The sequence below is a fragment of the Cyprinodon variegatus genome, unplaced genomic scaffold (genome assembly GCF_000732505.1).
Source record: "Cyprinodon variegatus isolate N-32 unplaced genomic scaffold, C_variegatus-1.0 Scaffold431, whole genome shotgun sequence".
Classification (NCBI taxonomy): domain Eukaryota; kingdom Metazoa; phylum Chordata; class Actinopteri; order Cyprinodontiformes; family Cyprinodontidae; genus Cyprinodon; species Cyprinodon variegatus.
The window spans coordinates 350,601-369,381 of NW_015150884.1; the positions used below are offsets into that span (position 1 = coordinate 350,601).

The 18,781-nt window shown below is 36.0% G+C and overlaps 2 protein-coding genes across 2 annotated transcripts; one reads left to right on the forward strand and one right to left on the reverse strand.

The window, feature by feature from the left end:
• The first annotated feature begins 6,488 nt into the window (after positions 1-6,488).
• LOC107093527 (chromosome unknown open reading frame, human C16orf72) lies at positions 6,489-13,059 on the forward strand. Its single transcript, XM_015388648.1, has 5 exons — positions 6,489-6,883; positions 7,772-7,852; positions 9,219-9,286; positions 9,442-9,652; positions 10,972-13,059. Exons 1-5 carry the CDS (start codon positions 6,688-6,690, stop codon positions 11,286-11,288), a joined length of 873 nt encoding a protein of 290 aa, XP_015244134.1. The 5' UTR covers positions 6,489-6,687; the 3' UTR covers positions 11,289-13,059.
• Positions 13,060-13,861: 802 nt separating this feature from the next.
• dctn5 (dynactin subunit 5) lies at positions 13,862-17,342 on the reverse strand. Its single transcript, XM_015388649.1, has 6 exons — positions 17,173-17,342; positions 16,976-17,044; positions 16,780-16,898; positions 16,476-16,587; positions 15,195-15,297; positions 13,862-15,106 (listed from the first exon to the last, which is right to left on the reverse strand). Exons 1-6 carry the CDS (start codon positions 17,218-17,220, stop codon positions 15,009-15,011), a joined length of 549 nt encoding a protein of 182 aa, XP_015244135.1. The 5' UTR covers positions 17,221-17,342; the 3' UTR covers positions 13,862-15,008.
• Positions 17,343-18,781: the final 1,439 nt, after the last annotated feature.

Sequence of the window (18,781 nt, forward strand, 5' to 3'; positions counted from 1 at the left end):
AAATCCAAAAGTAAACTATGGCCACCTTCAGCTAACACCAATTTGTCTCGGAAATTAGATTTTTTTACTATCAGTGACCGCAAAGGGAACTTTAGTTGTTCCAAGTAGAAACACCAAAGATTTTTTTCTTCTTCATCAGTGTAACAATTATTTTCTTCAAATTGTGCTTTTAAATTAGTAAAGGAACAAGTTCCAATTTGAACAATTGCCCTTGTTAAACAGGAGAAACTACTCCAAGTCCCAACAGCAGATGCGTAGCCAGAAGGAAAATTAACGAGCAAAACATCCATATTTTCTAAATAAAGACAAACTATACTTTCCTACAGCCTTTGTTAACAAATAGACGCATATATTTAAACATCCGTGCTTTCTAGATAAAAGGTGTAGTGGATAAATCTTTTAGTTCATAGATCTGGAGTGTAAATTTTTTCCATCCTAGTTATTTACCTACTTGTATCAATAAACATTCTACATTAAATTGATATTTACAAGCACTAATATCTACATAAATTGATTATTTGATACGTTTTTATTAAAATTGTTATTTATCTATGACTTGCAGAGACACACTTAAGAGTATTACTGCTGCCACCATCTGTATTAGAGGGAAAAAATGGTAGGGGTGGGTGGCCAATGATTCGGTAAGGGTGGCCATGGCAACCCCTGGCCCCCCATCTAGCTCCGCCCCTGCCCAACAGACAACTTTCAACATTTACAATATTTTGTATGACAGTCATGTTGGTTATTAACCATTAAACACAATTCTAGGAGACCTCAGATTGTCTTAGTTGTTTAATTATATTTATCATTTAGGCCGTTGTTGGCTGTGATAGAGTCAATTTTCATAGAAAGTCAGTTTTCACAGTAGTCACCCATCCTCTACAAAGAGTACATTAAACATACTTTAATTAGTTTCTGTTATCTCATAAACTGTGTTGATTAATTCGACAGGCAATGGAAATGCATTTAAAATAAAAAGAAACAAAGCTGACTAATATATTTAAAAAAATTGTTTGGTGTTTATAGTATGCATTATAAAATAATTCATTTCTAAACAAATATATGTTGGACTTCATGCTGCATTCTAAGAACCTGACTTTCTCAATTACTAATCTCGAAGTTGGAAACTGCAGGAAAAATGTAATTACAATGATTCAGAGGGTAGGAGCAACAGGACCGTACCATTTTCTGTAATAAAGATGGCTACTATTGGCATTAAAAGTAAATCAATAATATACTTTGACCACTTTTAGTACTTCCTTATTGTTTTTGTAACATTTAGTAATTCATATACATACAACATTTAAGTGTTTATAAGAGATGTTTCAACAAAATACCACAGCATGTGTTTTTCTAATTTTTATGATCATAAAAGAGGTTGTATTAGTCATACATAAACAATAAATATCAGTACCACAAGGGGGAACTTTGGCAAAAATTGTAACACAATAAATAAAACAATACTAGAAATAGATATGTACACATAACCTCTTACTAAGTAGGCTTATTCCTAAATCATTATTTGAGTCATTCTCGCTTTATATTTTTCATGACAAAGCAGAATATTACTTTTTAAAGAAAAATTATGTTCCAAAATTATGTTCTTTTTTAAAACAAATTAGAACGCCAATGTGGAAAAAAAAAAGCAGGCGCTCTGTCTCCATCTAGCGGACACATACAGCTTCACATCCAGAGTCTCCATGCTTTTCTTGGCAGCGCCATGCAAAAAAACAAAACTATAATTTTTCACAAAGAAACATGGAAATTTAGTGTCTCGAACATAGTTAACCCAAACAATAATAAATCAGCACACCTGATTCAAATTATACATAGACTCCTCAGTAACCATCAATTGCTGAAGATGGCTGATTCATATAAGTAAGGTATGTTGCAGCAAAGATACACAAAAAACATGCAGGGCAGTGGTACTTGAGTGTATGGTTGTTCCTTGAATCTCTCTGCTTGGGGCTGCTGTAACCTTCATAATGTATTTCTATATGTTTTCCATAGAAAGAAAATACAAAAACTATTATTATATTTAAACTATGGAAATATTTTTAAAGGCTCAAAATGAGACAAAAAGAAAAAGAAAATCTAAGCTTTTAGGAAAATACGGGGGGATCGGGTCAAAATCATCCATAAAAAAAAAAAAAAAAGAAATTCTGCTTTTAAAAATGTAAGCCTTGTCCTCTTGTGTCTTCAACCTACTATTCTTATTAGCACAGAATCCCTTCATGTCAATGTTGGCATCACAAACGGTAGTATATATATTTTAGACCCATTAAAATTTTGCCAAAAACTGTGTAGATACTATATAAATAAATTAATGTATTTTCAGTAGAATGTATACTTTTATTCTGCACCACTTTAGACGTTCAGTAGGTATTCCATAACCTTTTAATAGGACTTCAGTCCCTCCATTTGAAGATCACAGTTTTTTGTTTGCTTTTTACATTTTTTTTAATGTCTGGTGTTGGATGCAATGCCGCTAAGTTGCTAGCTAGTTATGATGTGTAACCATAGGAAGTTTTTTTTTTTTTGTACACCTAGGAGCAGCTAATCATTATCTCGAAAGCTAAAATAATACCTCAACTGCTTCTGCTGGGAGTAGCCAAAGATGCAGAACAGCAGCAAGGAGAAGAGAGAAAAGAAAAATCAAGTAATCTCTTCCATCAATCATTATGGGCAATGTCAGCTGTTCAGGAACCAAGGTAAAATAACGCCAGAGCTCTAGGAAGGACCCAGTCAGAATATATTGGAAGTGAAATATTAAGTGTTTACTGAAACATGGCTGCAGGATTATATCCCAACTCCAGTGTCTCTCTCCAAGGCTGGGAAATGCAAGCGAGGTGGGTTGGCAGTACTTGTGAACAGCAAGTTCCTATGCACTATATTTAATCTATACGTTTGCATGACAGGACACATAGGCACAGGCCACCTTACTGAGTTTAAGAAAAATACATGATGTCTTAATGTGTGCTCTGTGTCACACATCCAAATGTACACACCTTCATATTTTGGAGTGTTTTAGCATGGAGCGCTTCAGCCGTTTGCTGTATTCTTGTGACTTCTGTTATTTGTAGTTCCTTTATAGTTTGACCAGCATCATCCAGGTGTGTCCTTTGTGTAATCCCGTCCATAAGGCTGAAGGCTGTTCAGATTCAGTTAAGCACTCTGGAGTTAATTTCCTACCCTAAATAGTGTACTGTCCAACCTGCAAAATGTAAAGGGATAGGAGCTAGGGATAGGAAGTAGTTGCTATGATATATTCATTCGAGATCAGCTATCTTCTTTCAAACCTAGAGCTACCATGTGGAAATACCTTATTGCAGTGTGTTGCCTGTGTTTACTTCCTGGTTCCTGAGAAAATCAAATGAGAATTATTAGAGTTTCCAAACCAAAGTGGGGCATTATGCATTTTATACCAACATAAAATGCCAACAATGGAAGCCAGGGGGAGAAGTGGATCAGAAATAGTCTAAGCCTCAGCATCCTTTGGTAGTGAACCATCCTTTTTTTTTTTTTTTACACAACTCCATGTGGCTTGTTTTTTTGTATTTAGCATAAGTTAATTTTCCATTCAATAAACAATGACATAAAATTCTGCTGTGTTGCATAGAGTCAATGCCCCCTTCACCAAACCTGATACTGAATGAAAAAGACAATGATGACATGGCTGTTCAGTTCATCCATCCATCCATCCATCCATCCATCCATCCATCCATCCATCCATCCATCCATCCATCCATCCATCCATCCATCCATCCATCCATTCTCTGGCTTATTCCACCACCAGTGTCCAGGCCTTGGGAAAAGACTACTCTAATACTTTTCTAGGCACTCATTCAAGCAAATGTTGATTCACAGCACCAAAGTCTTCTGCTGGGGCCTGAGCACCAAATAACCTTTTTCATTTATTTCATTATCTGCTTGTATCTCATCAAACCCTAGTTGGCCTCAGCATATGGGCGCTCAGCCTGGATCTGTTGGGAATTTCCTTCATTTAAAAGGGACTTTTTTTCTCCACTGTCGCTACATGCATGCTCTGTGTGAATGATTGCAGAGAGTCAACAAATCCTCGCAATCAGCCAGTTATTCTTAGATAGAAACATTTTGAAGAATATGATTGTATTACATGTATAAATAAACTGAATAGTACTTTGAGGTGGAATTGCATACACCCAGCATTCATTACACCTAAACTGACATTGGTAATATGTAAAAGAAAAGCTCTGCGTATATATAAGGCATCTACTGGTGCAAAGGGAAGAGTAAGGTCCCTTCTTTGATAGAGCAATCTATGTGTGGATTCTAAACAAACAGCTCTAGAATTTTCAAGTGCGGTATTAAAAGCAATGATTAAAAAGCAATGTCGGGACCAAATAAACACCTCTTTTTCTATACCATGTTAAGTATAGAAAGATTGGACCAATGTCTCACATTCTCAGTAGAGAACAACAAATTATTTCTTTATAAATGGACGGGATGAGAAGATGGCAGAAAGACCGAACAGGGTTGTGATAAAAGGAACATTAGGACATTAAATGTAATAAAATGTTACAAAATCACTCAGCATTATTAAAATCAACAAATATCCTTTATAAATCTTACCCCTTTTAACTTAGATCCAAGAAAAATAATTTATAACTTTTTGAAATGTAAGAAATGACAGCAATGGAATTTCAAGAGTTTGAAGTGCGTGTAGAATTAGAGGTCATTAAGATAAGAAAAAAAGAGTAGGATTATATGACCCACAGTGAACATAGGGTCTCTGAGTTAAAACAATATTTGTCAGATAGAAAATTAAGAAAATTAGAATACATTTTCTTTGGAAAATAAAAAAAGTTATTTTTTCCCATTAAACTGAATTTACTATTAAAAAGAAAAAAAATATGAAAAAGCTGTAGCTATAATAATATAATATAATNAACTGCTTCTGCTGGGAGTAGCCAAAGATGCAGAACAGCAGCAAGGAGAAGAGAGAAAAGAAAAATCAAGTAATCTCTTCCATCAATCATTATGGCCAATGTCAGCTGTTCAGGAACCAAGGTAAAATAACGCCAGAGCTCTAGGAAGGACCCAGTCAGAATATATTGGAAGTGAAATATTAAGTGTTTACTGAAACATGGCTGCAGGATTATATCCCAACTCCAGTGTCTCTCTCCAAGGCTGGGAAATGCAAGCGAGGTGGGTTGGCAGTACTTGTGAACAGCAAGTTCCTATGCACTATATTTAATCTATACGTTTGCATGACAGGACACATAGGCACAGGCCACCTTACTGAGTTTAACAAAAATACATGATGTCTTAATGTGTGCTCTGTGTCACACATCCAAATGTACACACCTTCATATTTTGGAGTGTTTTAGCATGGAGCGCTTCAGCCGTTTGCTGTATTCTTGTGACTTCTGTTATTTGTAGTTCCTTTATAGTTTGACCAGCATCATCCAGGTGTGTCCTTTGTGTAATCCCGTCCATAAGGCTGAAGGCTGTTCAGATTCAGTTAAGCACTCTGGAGTTAATTTCCTACCCTAAATAGTGTACTGTCCAACCTGCAAAATGTAAAGGGATAGGAGCTAGGGATAGGAAGTAGTTGCTATGATATATTCATTCGAGATCAGCTATCTTCTTTCAAACCTAGAGCTACCATGTGGAAATACCTTATTGCAGTGTGTTGCCTGTGTTTACTTCCTGGTTCCTGAGAAAATCAAATGAAAATAAAATAAAATAAAAAAAGTTATTTTTTCCCATTAAACTGAATTTACTATTAAAAAGAAAAAAAATATGAAAAAGCTGTAGCTATAATAATATAATATAATATGATAATATAAAATACAATACAATACAATACAATACAATACAATATAATATAATATAATATAATATAATAGACTTAGACAGATTTATTTTGTCATTTTGTAAACACGAGTGTTCGTTTAAAATAAATATATAAATAACATAAATTATATAATTAAATATATAATAAAGTATAATATAACATGATATAATATAATACATACCATGCAATACAATACAATACAATATAATATAATAGACTTAGACAGATTTATTTTGTCATTTTGAATACACAAGTTTATACAAAAAGAAATTTTGTTTAAAATAAATATATAAATAACATAAATTATATAATTAAATATATAATGTAATATAATATAATATAATACAATACATATCATGCAACACAATACAATGCAATACAATACAATATATTATAATAGACTTACACAAGTGTATACAAAAAGAAGTTTCGTTTAAAATAAATATATAAATAACATAAATTATATAATTAAAAATATATAATATAATAAAATACAGCAATATTGTGTCAGTTTCTGGATGATGGACGTGTGTGACAGCCAATCACAGAGAGGAATGACCTAAAGCCCTCCCAAACATGAATAACTGGCCAATTGTCGTCGACGTCGAGTGGAGTACATAACATTATTGTGTGTCCTGTATATATGCCGACGACGGCAAGTACGGAAAAATAGTTAGCTCAGCTCGCCTCCTGAGATAGTCAGGAGGGGCAGCGTTGCTATTCGACGACAAAAAGAACAAAATACAAAGCAGTATTTATGACTTTATTTATATAAGTTTATGTATGTTCCCCAGATATTATCAAATCCAAAGCTAGAACCGAATTTCCTCCGAGCTCTGTTGTATTAAATGGAGGAGAAGAAGGAAGAAGGGGACTCTGAGATACAGGAACACGGACCGGAGCACTGGTTCTCAAAATGGGAGCGGCAATGTTTAGCCGAAGCCGAGCAGATGGACCCGGGAGAAGAGGAGGCCGACAACGACCAGGATAAACTCTGGCATCTATTTCAAAACTCTGCCACTGCCGTAGCTCAACTGTACAAAGGTTAAAAAGCAACGCTTTATTTTCAGTTGCTAGTCGGTTAGCAGCCTGCTTCTAGACGCGCACTAACTGCCGGCTAAATGCTACCTAGCCTTTTTAGTCCGCTTGCTAGCCGGTATTGGCGTTTACAGGGGACTTTTTAAAGCTAAAGTTAGCTGGATGTTTTTACCAGTGGTTAGCATTTTCTCCTTAACGCTTCTTTACGGCTAATTCATTTTTCTAAAATGAGTTTAGCTTGATAAATATTAGTAACTACTTTGGAAAAAAAAAATCTAATGTTTGTTGACATTAAATAGATCATAGCTAACTTAACATTAGCTAAGTAGTTACAAAATGGCGATGGTAACAACAGTCGTAGCTACGTGACATTCCCAGCTGACTGTCACTGTTAACAAATGCTATTAGGCGTAGAACCGATTTTTTTTCCTAATCTGTCCTTTATAATTATACTGTCGAAACATATCCGTATGTTTGTTTACAAAACTCGTGCTTCCTTGTAGGTTTTAGATGCGGCTTTTCACCACTTGTAAAATTGCAAGATGGCGAGGATAAATATTTGTTCTCTGCTTTCTCCGTTATATTTTCCACAAATACAATCCCAATCATAAATAGTTGATCCAATGTTATGTCTTGTATGCATATTTCTTGTCCCTTTTAAACTTTAGTGCTGAGAGTGCAGTTAAGTTCTTTCTCCCCGCTGCCCTGTTGGCCGTCTAGCTGCTTGCTGACATCTATTTTTATGCCAAACCCCATCTCTGCAGTTAAAGAGGCCAGACAAAATGGCGTTTAAAAGTGAACCATGCTCTGCTTCGGTCACTTATGCTTCAGAGAATGTGTTTTAAAATGCCAACAGTTTGAATAATGAGCCATCATTTTTCTTCTATTCCACAGATAGGGTATGCCACCAGCAGGGCCTGTCATTGTGGGTGCCATTTCAGAATGCTGCTACAGCAGTAACCAACCTCTACAAAGGTAAACATCCATATGCTTCCAGCAGGCTTTTTAAGTTGCCACAAACCGAGGGTAACGTGTGTAGACTTCATACTCTCATTTTAATGATGACCTTTGTGTCCGGAGGTGTTTGTTGACAAACGTTCTCCTTTCACATGAAGTCCACCAAAACAACAGTGACACCAGTTCAGTCCATCTTCGGATGGACCAATCAATACAAAAACAAAGTATTGATCACTGGTTTATACGGATGGACCTCTTAAGTTAAAATCTTTACAGATGAAACTGAAAATTATTTACAGAGTTAAGGAAAGAAAACACCTGCTCTCTAATATTAAATGTATGTCTAATTGTAAAGCATAACCTGTTCAGTTTTGTAGAATTCACCCCCATTTGGACTTTTTCTTTATAAGAAATGATGTATGATGCACACACTGAAATTCTCAATATACTGTTCAGTCCTACAAAGTAGTGTGCAACTGTCTTGTAGATCTGTTTTCAGTCTCTTGATGTAAAAGCTTTGAAGGACTAATGTTCTTTGTAATATGTTCATAACTGCATTGCACTTCAGTTTTTTATCTCAGTCTCAAGTCTTTTACAGCATATGATATGTTTTCTTCCATGATTGGATTGAACTTTGTTCCATCCATTTTCTTTTAACTCTTTTGCCTCTTCATGATGCAGCAAAGCATCCCTGCCTCATAAAGTTCCCACCAGATGTTGGATAGTTTCTCCAACCTGAACGGTCCTCTTTGGGGCTTCTCCAAATACACTCATAACATTTAATCTTTTTTTTTTGTTTTTTTTGTAGTACAAAATTGTAGGCTTAAAAATGTTATGCTACTTTGTATTGATTCAGCACAAACAACCCAATAAAAGTAATTTTAGTATGTGGTTGTGACATGACAAAAATGTTAAAAGGTCTCAGATACTTCAGTGATTTTTTTTTTTTTTTTTTTGATTACCTTTATCATTTGGGTGAGTGTCAAATTTCAAAATTTAAAATTAATTCTTTACGTTCTGATTGGGTCTGAGGTCAAATTAGCTTGCTGGTATTAAAATAATTTTTTTAGCTGTTATTTGGATTGCATGGATGTGTAGCTATAAAATACAATGATGCTAGTATTATGCTAACATTAGACAACAGATGAATAAAGTGATGCAGTTAATACTAGCTGTAATGAATGTTCAAAATGCAATCTTTGATCTTATGAATCATTTTTTAGAAATTCATCTGAGAACCAGCTTAGGAAGGAAAATCTTTTTTTTTTTTTTAACTCTGTCATCCTGTTTACCACCAAGTATTATACTTTTTAGATTGACATTATTTTATTAGGTCCATGCTTGCATGGTTTTCAGTAATGATCAGTAATGTTCTCCATCACAGAGAGCGTAGAAGCCCATCAGAGAAGTTGTGACCGGGGCATCCAGATAGGTCACCAACGACGTAATAAGGTAGGTCTGTCTTTGTTGCTGTTCTGTTTTATTTTTCTCAAAATGTCCTGCTGTCTGCAAATTCCTTTCACAGGAAATAATGATAAAAATGGCCAAAAAAAACGTATCACACTTAAATCGAATGATAAGAGTTGTTTTTGCTTCTTTCTTCACAGGATATGCTGGCTTGGGTGAAAAAGCGCCGGAGAACCATCCGTAGGGAGGATCTTATAAGCTTTCTGTGTGGCAAAGCTCCACCACACAGAAGTAGCAGGACCAATTCTCGCCTGGCAATGGTGGCCCCTAGCCGGGCTAATTCTCCAGCTGAGACCGGCTCCTCTGTGGAAACAGACCTGCAGCCCTTCAGGGAGGCCATAGCTCTGCACGGTAAGAAGGGTTTGGTCTGGATACATAGATTGAAACTGTTTATTGTACATATGGCTGATCCACTAACGCAACAAATGCTTTAAATCTGCAGTAAAGGGATTTTATAAAATAAAGGTCTTTCCTCCAGGTTCAAATAATCTGCTATATATAGTTGAGAACCACATGACTCTGTTTCTGTGTGTGATAGCAGTCAGTATTGCTTCCTTGCCACATGTCACTCTTAGATAAGCTTGTTTTGCTGGGGTGTGTCCGTATTGGCCAATAGTGATAGCTGATCCCATTTTAACTCCAGCTGTGGGAATTTCACTGAGCATATTAGATTATATCAAAAATTAAGCAGTTTTTATTTGATTTGAAGTTGTTTTCTGTGTTCAGATGCATAGGTTTAGATGTGAATTCCCCATGTCTGTCTTTAAAGGGTTTATAATTTAAAGTAAACAAGTGAAGCTTGACATGAAGTAAAGTTGGATTGTGGTTTCGGTATTGTGGTAAAGTCTCTTTCAGAAGGCATTGTTCCTCTCATATTTTTGTCTATTATATAACCGGTTGTGTTTTTGCTTTTTTAGTTGCCTAAAAATACTAAAGGCTTCTGGATATTTCCTTTTTTAATTTCTTGTAAGACTGATTATGCATCCTGCCACGCGTTGTATAGTGCCTGGCAAGGAATGATTAAGAACAAAAACTACTCCTTGTAAAGTGTAAGTTAAAGGTTTAACCAGAGCTACTTATGAGCCATTAGTTGTTTTTCCTAATTTATTATAGTAATTTATGACTGTAGTCTTCAGACTCAGGTGTCTTGGTCTTATTGAACATCGGTCAGTCACAAACATTAAAGGAGGAAATTGGAAAATGAAAGATGCAAAAGCTTTCAACTGAGAAAAATGGGGAGGTAGAGATGATCACCTGCTTAAATGTTAAGATTTTAGCTCCCAAAGAATTTTTTTATTTTTTATTTTTTTTTCCTAATAAATGTTTTTTGGAGGAGTTTTAATGGACTTGGCATATTAACACTTAGCAGTTTGTACAGAATTCTGTTAGAGGTCTACTTGATCAAAGTTTAAAGATCTAACATGTTAGCAGTTTATTACAAACATGCTCTGGTTACATGGGGCCCTAATTAAACAGATGAGCAGCAGGCTTTGAAATATTTATGCTGCAAAACAAAAATAGGATAATTTGCCATTAGATTAAAAATGTTGTTTTGTGAGCTAATAAGGGAAGAATTTTTAAAATTGTAAATTAGTTTTTTTTGCTGTCATCTTTTATTAATTAGTTTGGTTTCTTCCTTCTCTTCATCTGGTCTTCCCATCCTTTCTCAGGTCTGAGTGGGGCCATGGCGAGCATCAGCGTGCGCTCCGGCGCTCCAGGTTCTCCCACACATGTGAGCGGGAGCAGCGGTAACACTGGGAGCGCGAGTGGAGGCAGTTCTTCTGGCTCTGGGCCCGTGTGCCGCAGCAGACGAAATGGGCTCCAAGACGTCGATCTGAACACTTTCATTACAGAAGAGATGGCCCGACATCTGGACTCTACCGGCTCCGCCGCCGTCGGGGGAGGAGGAACCAGGAAACGTAACTCCACCCAGTGTAGCGACGTCATCACGGACTCCCCAACGCACAAACGCAACAGGTTGATCTGACTGAACATCTGCCTGAGTGCAAAGAGAGGGACGGATAGCAACTTCCAAGCGTCTGTGCTTAAAATTAAAGTGAGGCCTGAAGGCTCACGGTTGCTTTTGTTCATGAATTGTGTCCCTTGTCTCCTTTCCTAACACTAAGTAGAGATCCACAATCAGAGCAGTCTGTGACAGAGAGAGAAACAAAGTGGGACGTTAGGACAGCCTCGCACATTCCTCAGACCAAGCTGCCCTGGAAAGGAGACAAAGGAGGTCACTTACTAATTCTGGGTTGTAGACAGTTCTCAATGAGTGGAAATACGCTGTGCTGTTCAACGAGCAAAAAGCCACTTCATCTCTGACACGTGTGCTTCCCCTCCTCATTCTGTCCTCACCCATCACCTTAATAAGGAAGAGGGGGCCATTATCACATGTGGGAGTCTGTGAATTGAGTTGCTCACCAAAAAATGCTGGAGCTGTGCTGGTTTAAGGCTCCGACGGCCCCATCTGCGTTTTCTGTTACTTCATGTTGCCTGAAAGCGAAGCCGCTTGTTCAGCTAGCATCACAACAGCGGCATACGTAGCCATATCTCTGTCTGTTGGGTTAATGACATCTAGTCGCTGGATATTCAAGTTTAATGTTCGCACATTGTTTTCATCTTTCTGCTCTGCTTCAGATTTTTTTTGTTTTTGTTTTTAACCACCAGTGTTAAATTAATGGGCTCATTTCAGCTGGAATAGCCAAGCTAACCCAACACAAACTGTTCAATTAGCTTTGTTCTTCTGTGTTATTTTTGATGAAAATTGAGTCTTAGTTTTCTCCGAAGCCCTGATTTTTCTCTCCCTGCCGTTTCATGAGAGCAGCTGCTGCTTAATGTGGTGCTGTGACAGTTCTCAGTTGCAGTAAGTACCTTTTTTTTTTTTTCTTTTGAAAAAAGTCATGCTCTTAGCATTTACCCCCAACGCATGCAAACAAATTGGCTCTTCCATCACCCCACTCAACCACTTAAAGTTGTTCTTTAATCTCAAATAGATCAGCTTCTCTTTAGGTGCTCAAAAATTAAAACACTTGATTCCAGCCACTGGAGCCTTTGTGTGTCCATCCCTGTGTGGAAAACCGTAGTTAATTTATTCTAAAGGTTGTATTGGTCTCTTTAGCTGTGGGCTGATAAGCCAGCGTTTTCTGCGTAAAAGGATCCTGGTTGCTTTTTGTTTTGTTTTTTCATACAAAATAATTCTGGGGCTCATTTCAGTTCTGAGTTGATTGTTGGTTTTACATCCTTTAAGGTGGATTACATTAGACACCGAGGTCACTTAAAATAGCCAGTTTGACTATTTTTGGTAAAGCAAATGTAAAGAGGGCTTAGAAGGATGTTTAGTGTTATGAGTGACAGAAAAGACAAGTTATGCCAAACGTGAAACTTTACTATTGATATTCCGATAGACACCCAACAGTCCATTCCCTTTTACGAAATTGTAAGAGAAGGTAAAATGTGCTGCAAATTCTTAGCTAGTTTGGAAGGACCGAAACATCCACAAAGGTGATCAGATTTATGTTCAACTACAAAGGATCTCCAGGTTCTGACTGGTTGGTGCTTTTAGACTGAAAATGTAATCTAACGTTAAAAATTCACTGAGTAGGAAAGATCTATGGTGGGTCAGAGCAAATCTGGTGATAATATGCTGATTTTGTGATTGATTGGTGCATATGTAAAGATAAAACTGAACCTGAATTTTCTAAATTACTTTCAACCTTCCTGGGATCTGAATGTTGGACATATTTTTTCTTTTTTTTTTTTTTTTTTTGCTGTCTGCCATCTCCTGCTCTCCTCTTCATGTCTTTTTCACACATTTTATTTATTGTTATGCTTAGGAAAAAAAAATTTTCTGTTTTGTTTAAAGCATGCCGGCACACCCTGCTGTGCCTCTTCAATTTGATTGTTAATTATGTATTTTTCTGTTTTTGTTTGTTCGGCTGAAGCAGGTGCTTAAAACTGCAGGTGGGAATGGCATGGACTAATATATAAAATAATTAGCTTGATTTTTACTTGCATTTAAAAAATCAAGTAATTCTTGTTAGGGTGACGTTGTTGGCAGGAGTCAGACGGTGCCTCATGATCTGCTCCATTCTACTGCCAAAATGCAACGTTTAAAGTCAGCTGGAGTTCAGTTTAACTTGGATTAGCTTTATAAATCTTCAATCTGAGCTCACTGATTAGTATCTTAACACTTTCCTTTCAGTGTTGGTAGGATATCTGTCAGTGTTTGGCTGTAAACTGACAGCAATGACCGCCTTCTGTTCACGTTCTGACAAGTTGGCGAAGGAGATTTCATGTGAGAATAAGAAAATATATTTTTCTCCTACATTTACCTTCAATTGAGATATTTTCCAAGCTCCTGTTCAGGTTGGCTCATTTGCTAGTTTATGGTTTATTTAGAGCTGCCATATTTTTGTTCCTTTCCTCAGTCGGTCATGGCCTTCATGTCCTTCATCAGACTGACTTCATGCCACAGGACGTCTTCAGAGCCAAAACTAGGATCAGCTGTTTCTGGATACTTATTTGTCTAAAATAAGATAAATGGCTAATCTATATTCTTAACAAATAATTGTTGGTATATGTGTGGTTCACAGTGTAAAATAATAAAACAATTCAGTTGAATATTGAAAATTGTATTAAATTGTATGCTTACAATGGTTCTGAACTCGGTTTTTCTGTGTGGGTTTAGAAAGGGAATAGAACAGGTTTGTTTTAATAAATCTGAAGTGTTTTTTGATAATTACAATGAGAAACAAGGGACACATTTTGTACTCGTAAAATGAGAATTTGAAATCTTCACAGTGAAAACTTTCAGACATTTAATCTTGTTTAGTAAAATGTTAGTACTGAAATCCCACACCGGACAGTTGCCAACATCTGCCAATTAGATTTAAAATTTTCAGGAACAAGTAGTGATGGTTTAATAGAAATGGCACATTTCTTTTGGAACAAAGATGTTGAACAAAGGATGTTTCACTCTGTATCATAAAACCGTGAAGGGGAGCATTTACTGATGGTCTCATGGAGGCTATAACATCCCTATCATACCAATAATTTTATATAGAAAAACTGGTCTGTCTTTAAACCACTAGGGGGCACCAGAATACAGTTTTAGAAAGTGAATCAGCACTGTGCCTCTAATTACATTTAATTACCTTACATACTTTTCTGTGTTTCTCTGTATTAATGTTGGACAACAATCTTATATAAAAGCTTACTGATTAAAATGTATTGTTAGATTTCCATGTATTTCCAAGCTTAAATAATTAAGCTTTAATTAGAATAACTGTGCAAGCACAAATATCCAACTTGATTCAAAAGGATTAAAAAGAAAACACCCAAAACACATTGGGTTTGCGTGGGAAAAGAAACAAAATTTACTGTTTTACTTTTAAAGCAGAGCTACATAGGAGTAAAGTTATTACAGCTAACATTGCTGATTATCTGTTGCTACAGATTTGGTTCATGGGGGGAAATCTTGAGGCATTATGCCCTCCTTCATTTACAAACACTAATGTGGAAAACAACAAAATATATGAAATACATATGGATGCAGTTTGTTGATGTTGATAAATTACCAACAGAAATATTCTAAAGACCAGTTAGAAGAGGTCCTAATATGATGTTCTGAGCTCTTTAAAGTCCATTGCAACTCGAGCAGAGCTTTCGCCAACTGGAACGCAGAGCTGTTTTGTAGTAGTGTTACTCAGATCTGGCTGAGGGGAAGGAATTTCTGGTAGTAGCTCTTGGTTACATCAATCATCAGATCCTGTGTGCACTCTGGGAGCTCTCCAGAAAACAGACCTGAGAAAACAGCCGGAGAGAAAGAACCGTTAAAGCAGGCCAGGTAGGACAACAGGGCAATAAATGTGTGGTGGATGTTCCTGCAGACCTGGACATCCAGAGAAGACTGTGAATGGTGGAACGACTGTCTCAGGAGGAAGCACTGTATTGTCCAAGATCTTACAGCAGTCTTTCAGTACACATCGACGGCCCTGCACCACAGAAAGCCAAATTAAAATAACGAACACTGATAATTTCACACCTTTAACCTAATCTGAAAGTCTAGTTTGTTCTATAAATTATTTTGTACTTTTTTTTTTAAAACAATAAACTGGTTTAAAAAAATCAGGACAAGACATTTTATTTCTCTTTTTACCAATACAAACTAAGCAATCAACTCTTAAAGTTTCACTATTGAAAATTTTATTAGAGTTCCTAAATTACAATTAAAATAAAGAAAGATTACATAGTTGTGTAAAACTGAAAATTCACTTCAGTCTATAAATAAAACACTACAGGAACGTTTTTTCTTTACGAAACTTTTTTTGGAACGTCATTGAAAAGCGCTGACGACCCGGTGAGTAGCATATTTTAAAAAAAGAACGTTTAAGGTTGTTTTAAGGACATCATCGGACATGCACTATGGAAGCCATTCTGAAGCAGCCAGGGGGTGATTCTGCATGAGCCAAATAGCAGAGACAGGACCAATTGTCAAAATTTTGGTGTCGATCATTCGATTTCATCCTGGACACTACAGAAAATGGGCTAAAAGTGTTAAAAACCGGAATTTTCCTTTAAATATATTTATCAGATCTTAAAACATCTCTAGTTTCCATAATTGTAATTACTATGAGTAATATATATATATATATTTTTTTTTTTGCACTATTTATAAAAATGTTTAAATCTCATTTCTGCAGGGTTTTTTAAGGATTGAAGTATAAGATCTGAAAAGATTACAAGAAAACTTGGATAGCAGAAGGTTATCATTGACAACCAAAATGGATTAATGTAAAAATGGATGGACAGAAGAATGGTGGAGTAAATAAAGTCTGGAAGTACAAATATTTTTTCATGCCAGATTCTACTTTTATTCCCTACTTTTCAAGCTTTTGTGTGAACTTATGAAAAAATACTGTATGCATTTCCATCTTTTTTCAGTTTCGAGGAGATACATAAAGGATATTTTAAAAAGGCATAAAAAAGTCCACCCTAAACAGTGTAATCCATTCAGTTCTGTCTGCCAGCAGTTTCTCTGCTGTTCTGCATCTTTATAAGATATGATCATCATGTGACTGTGAGGGACTGCAGCTGGAGGGCAGCTTCACAGTTATCTGCCAGCTTTCTTCTAACTGTTCCTATGCATGATAGCTGGTTTTATTTCACTCACTATTACGCAGTTCTTGCCGATGTGGACATATGAGCCGATCTGTGCTGCGTTGACCACACAGTCCTCCTCGATGAAGACATGGTCTCCGATCTGGAGTGGAAAAAACGCCACACTAAAGGAAAACAACAGAAGCATTAAACCCAGAGCTCTTAATACAAACCAACATGACATGACTGCATTATAAACATTAGCGCAGCATTAGAAATAAAATGCAGGATCCCTCCTAAGATATAACTAAAGAAAGATTATTTATAATCTATTCTCAAAAATTGGATTCATGAGGGAAATAAGAAAGATGTTTTACCCTTTGCTGAACTTTTTAAAAGGTGGTCGAATAACACTCCTGCTTTTGACAACACAGTGTCTGCCCACTCTTACATTGGCCAGATCGCCCCTGATGATGCAGTCGTTCATCACAATAGTCTGAAAGAACACAAGCAGAGCCCTGAAAACACATTTCCTTCTTTGATAGCAAGCGTTTATTTAGGTCATCCTCTCACTTTGCCGTTCAGCACGATGTTTTGACTCCCGCAAAGTACAGACTGCCTGCTCACTTTGTTTCCAGAAGCCTGTAATAAATGACATGATGATTAAAAAAACAATCATGCATCCAACGCCCTTTTCCAGTATTAGCTTCCAGCTAATCAAAACAGCCGCTATTTTAGCTGCATAATATTAGAAAAGCTACAATTATTACCGTCTCTATGTACTCCGCTTTGTTGTAAAGTATTTCAGACAACTCCATAGTTATTAATAAAATCAGGAATTATTAGTAACAGCAATTATTATTATTATTTGAAAACGGTCTAATGCTTATCATTCCTAGCTCTAAGCTCGGCCCTTTTCCACTTCCTGGCTTTTTGCGCATGCGCACTTCTTCTTCTTTGCCATTATGGCGGATCGCAAGCAAGTTTAAGCTGCATACCGCCACCTACTGTACATGAGTGTGTAGCAACATTACAACACATCAAATGCAATTTTTTTTATTTGTATTCTGTGGATAAATAAATAATGCTTTCCTTAATCAGTGTATATCCTTTATATTTCCTTAACTTCCCAATATTACTTTAAGACTCCATTCTTTGCCTGTCCTTCCAACCATTCTTCTCAATTTCTCCCTTTCATGTTCATAAATTTTACAGTTCATAACATATTCTACATTTTGTTTTTCTCCACATGCTTCACATTTATTATTCATTTTCCTACCTATTAAATATAAATTGCATTTAAATAGGCATGACCCACTCTTAATATGATCATTATTACTTCTTCCCTTCTGTTTCTCTCATTAATGATTATATTTAATACAGATTTTTGTACCTTATATAATCCTCTTCCTTTCTTATCTTCATTTCACCTCTTCTGCCATTTTTCCCTGCCTTTACTCTTAATAGGTGATTTCCCTTCCCCTTTCCATATAGGAATTGTAATGGTTATTGTTCCCTCTAAAGCCCTTTTTGCTAATTTATCTGCCTTTTCATTGCCTTTTACACCTTCATGTGCTGGAACCCAACATGACCAAATATCAATGCCACCCCTATATAATCTAAATAGACCATTTCTACTGTGAAAACAGATGGTTGATCTGATATTCTTTTAGAAATATATATATTTCAAACTCTGGCATATTGGTTTCTTCTTCTTCTGTCAGAATAAGGCTGGAGTTTCACTTCCACAGAGCCACACAGAACATGGAGGATTTTATTCAGCTGTGGGGTTTTAAAAACATTTTATGTACTGTGTCAGATGATGGAGAACTGCATTTTAACAAGCTCATCGTTTAACGATTTTAACTCACACTTGTTTTTATCTTAATAGTGATTTTTAAATGACACTCTTTTTACGTCAATTGTTTATATGTTTGAATTGTTTAAATAAAAGTGTTGTTAAAAGTCAAGTCTTCTTCTTCCTCCTCTTTTATGGCGGTTGGCAACCAACTTATTGATGTGCATTACCGCCATCTACTGAAATGTGGCTCGGGATGCTATATCCCACACATACAAAAAAAATAAATAAAATAAATAAATAAAAGTTATATTAATTAAGCTAATGAATCTAATATACTTTATATCAATTTCGTTTTCCTAAGGTAATTCATTAAATAAATAAAAAAAACACTTCCTGTTTTTTTGCGCATGCGCACTTCTAAGATCGATTGGTATTGTCTTAACTGGGTGCGCTCATAATTTTCCTGGCTTCAAAAATATTATTTTCCAAATGATAATTTTAAAGTGTTTTTTCTCGGTAGTTTACATAAAAATATCGATAGATAAACAATAATTTATATATTTATTAAAAGCTAGTTT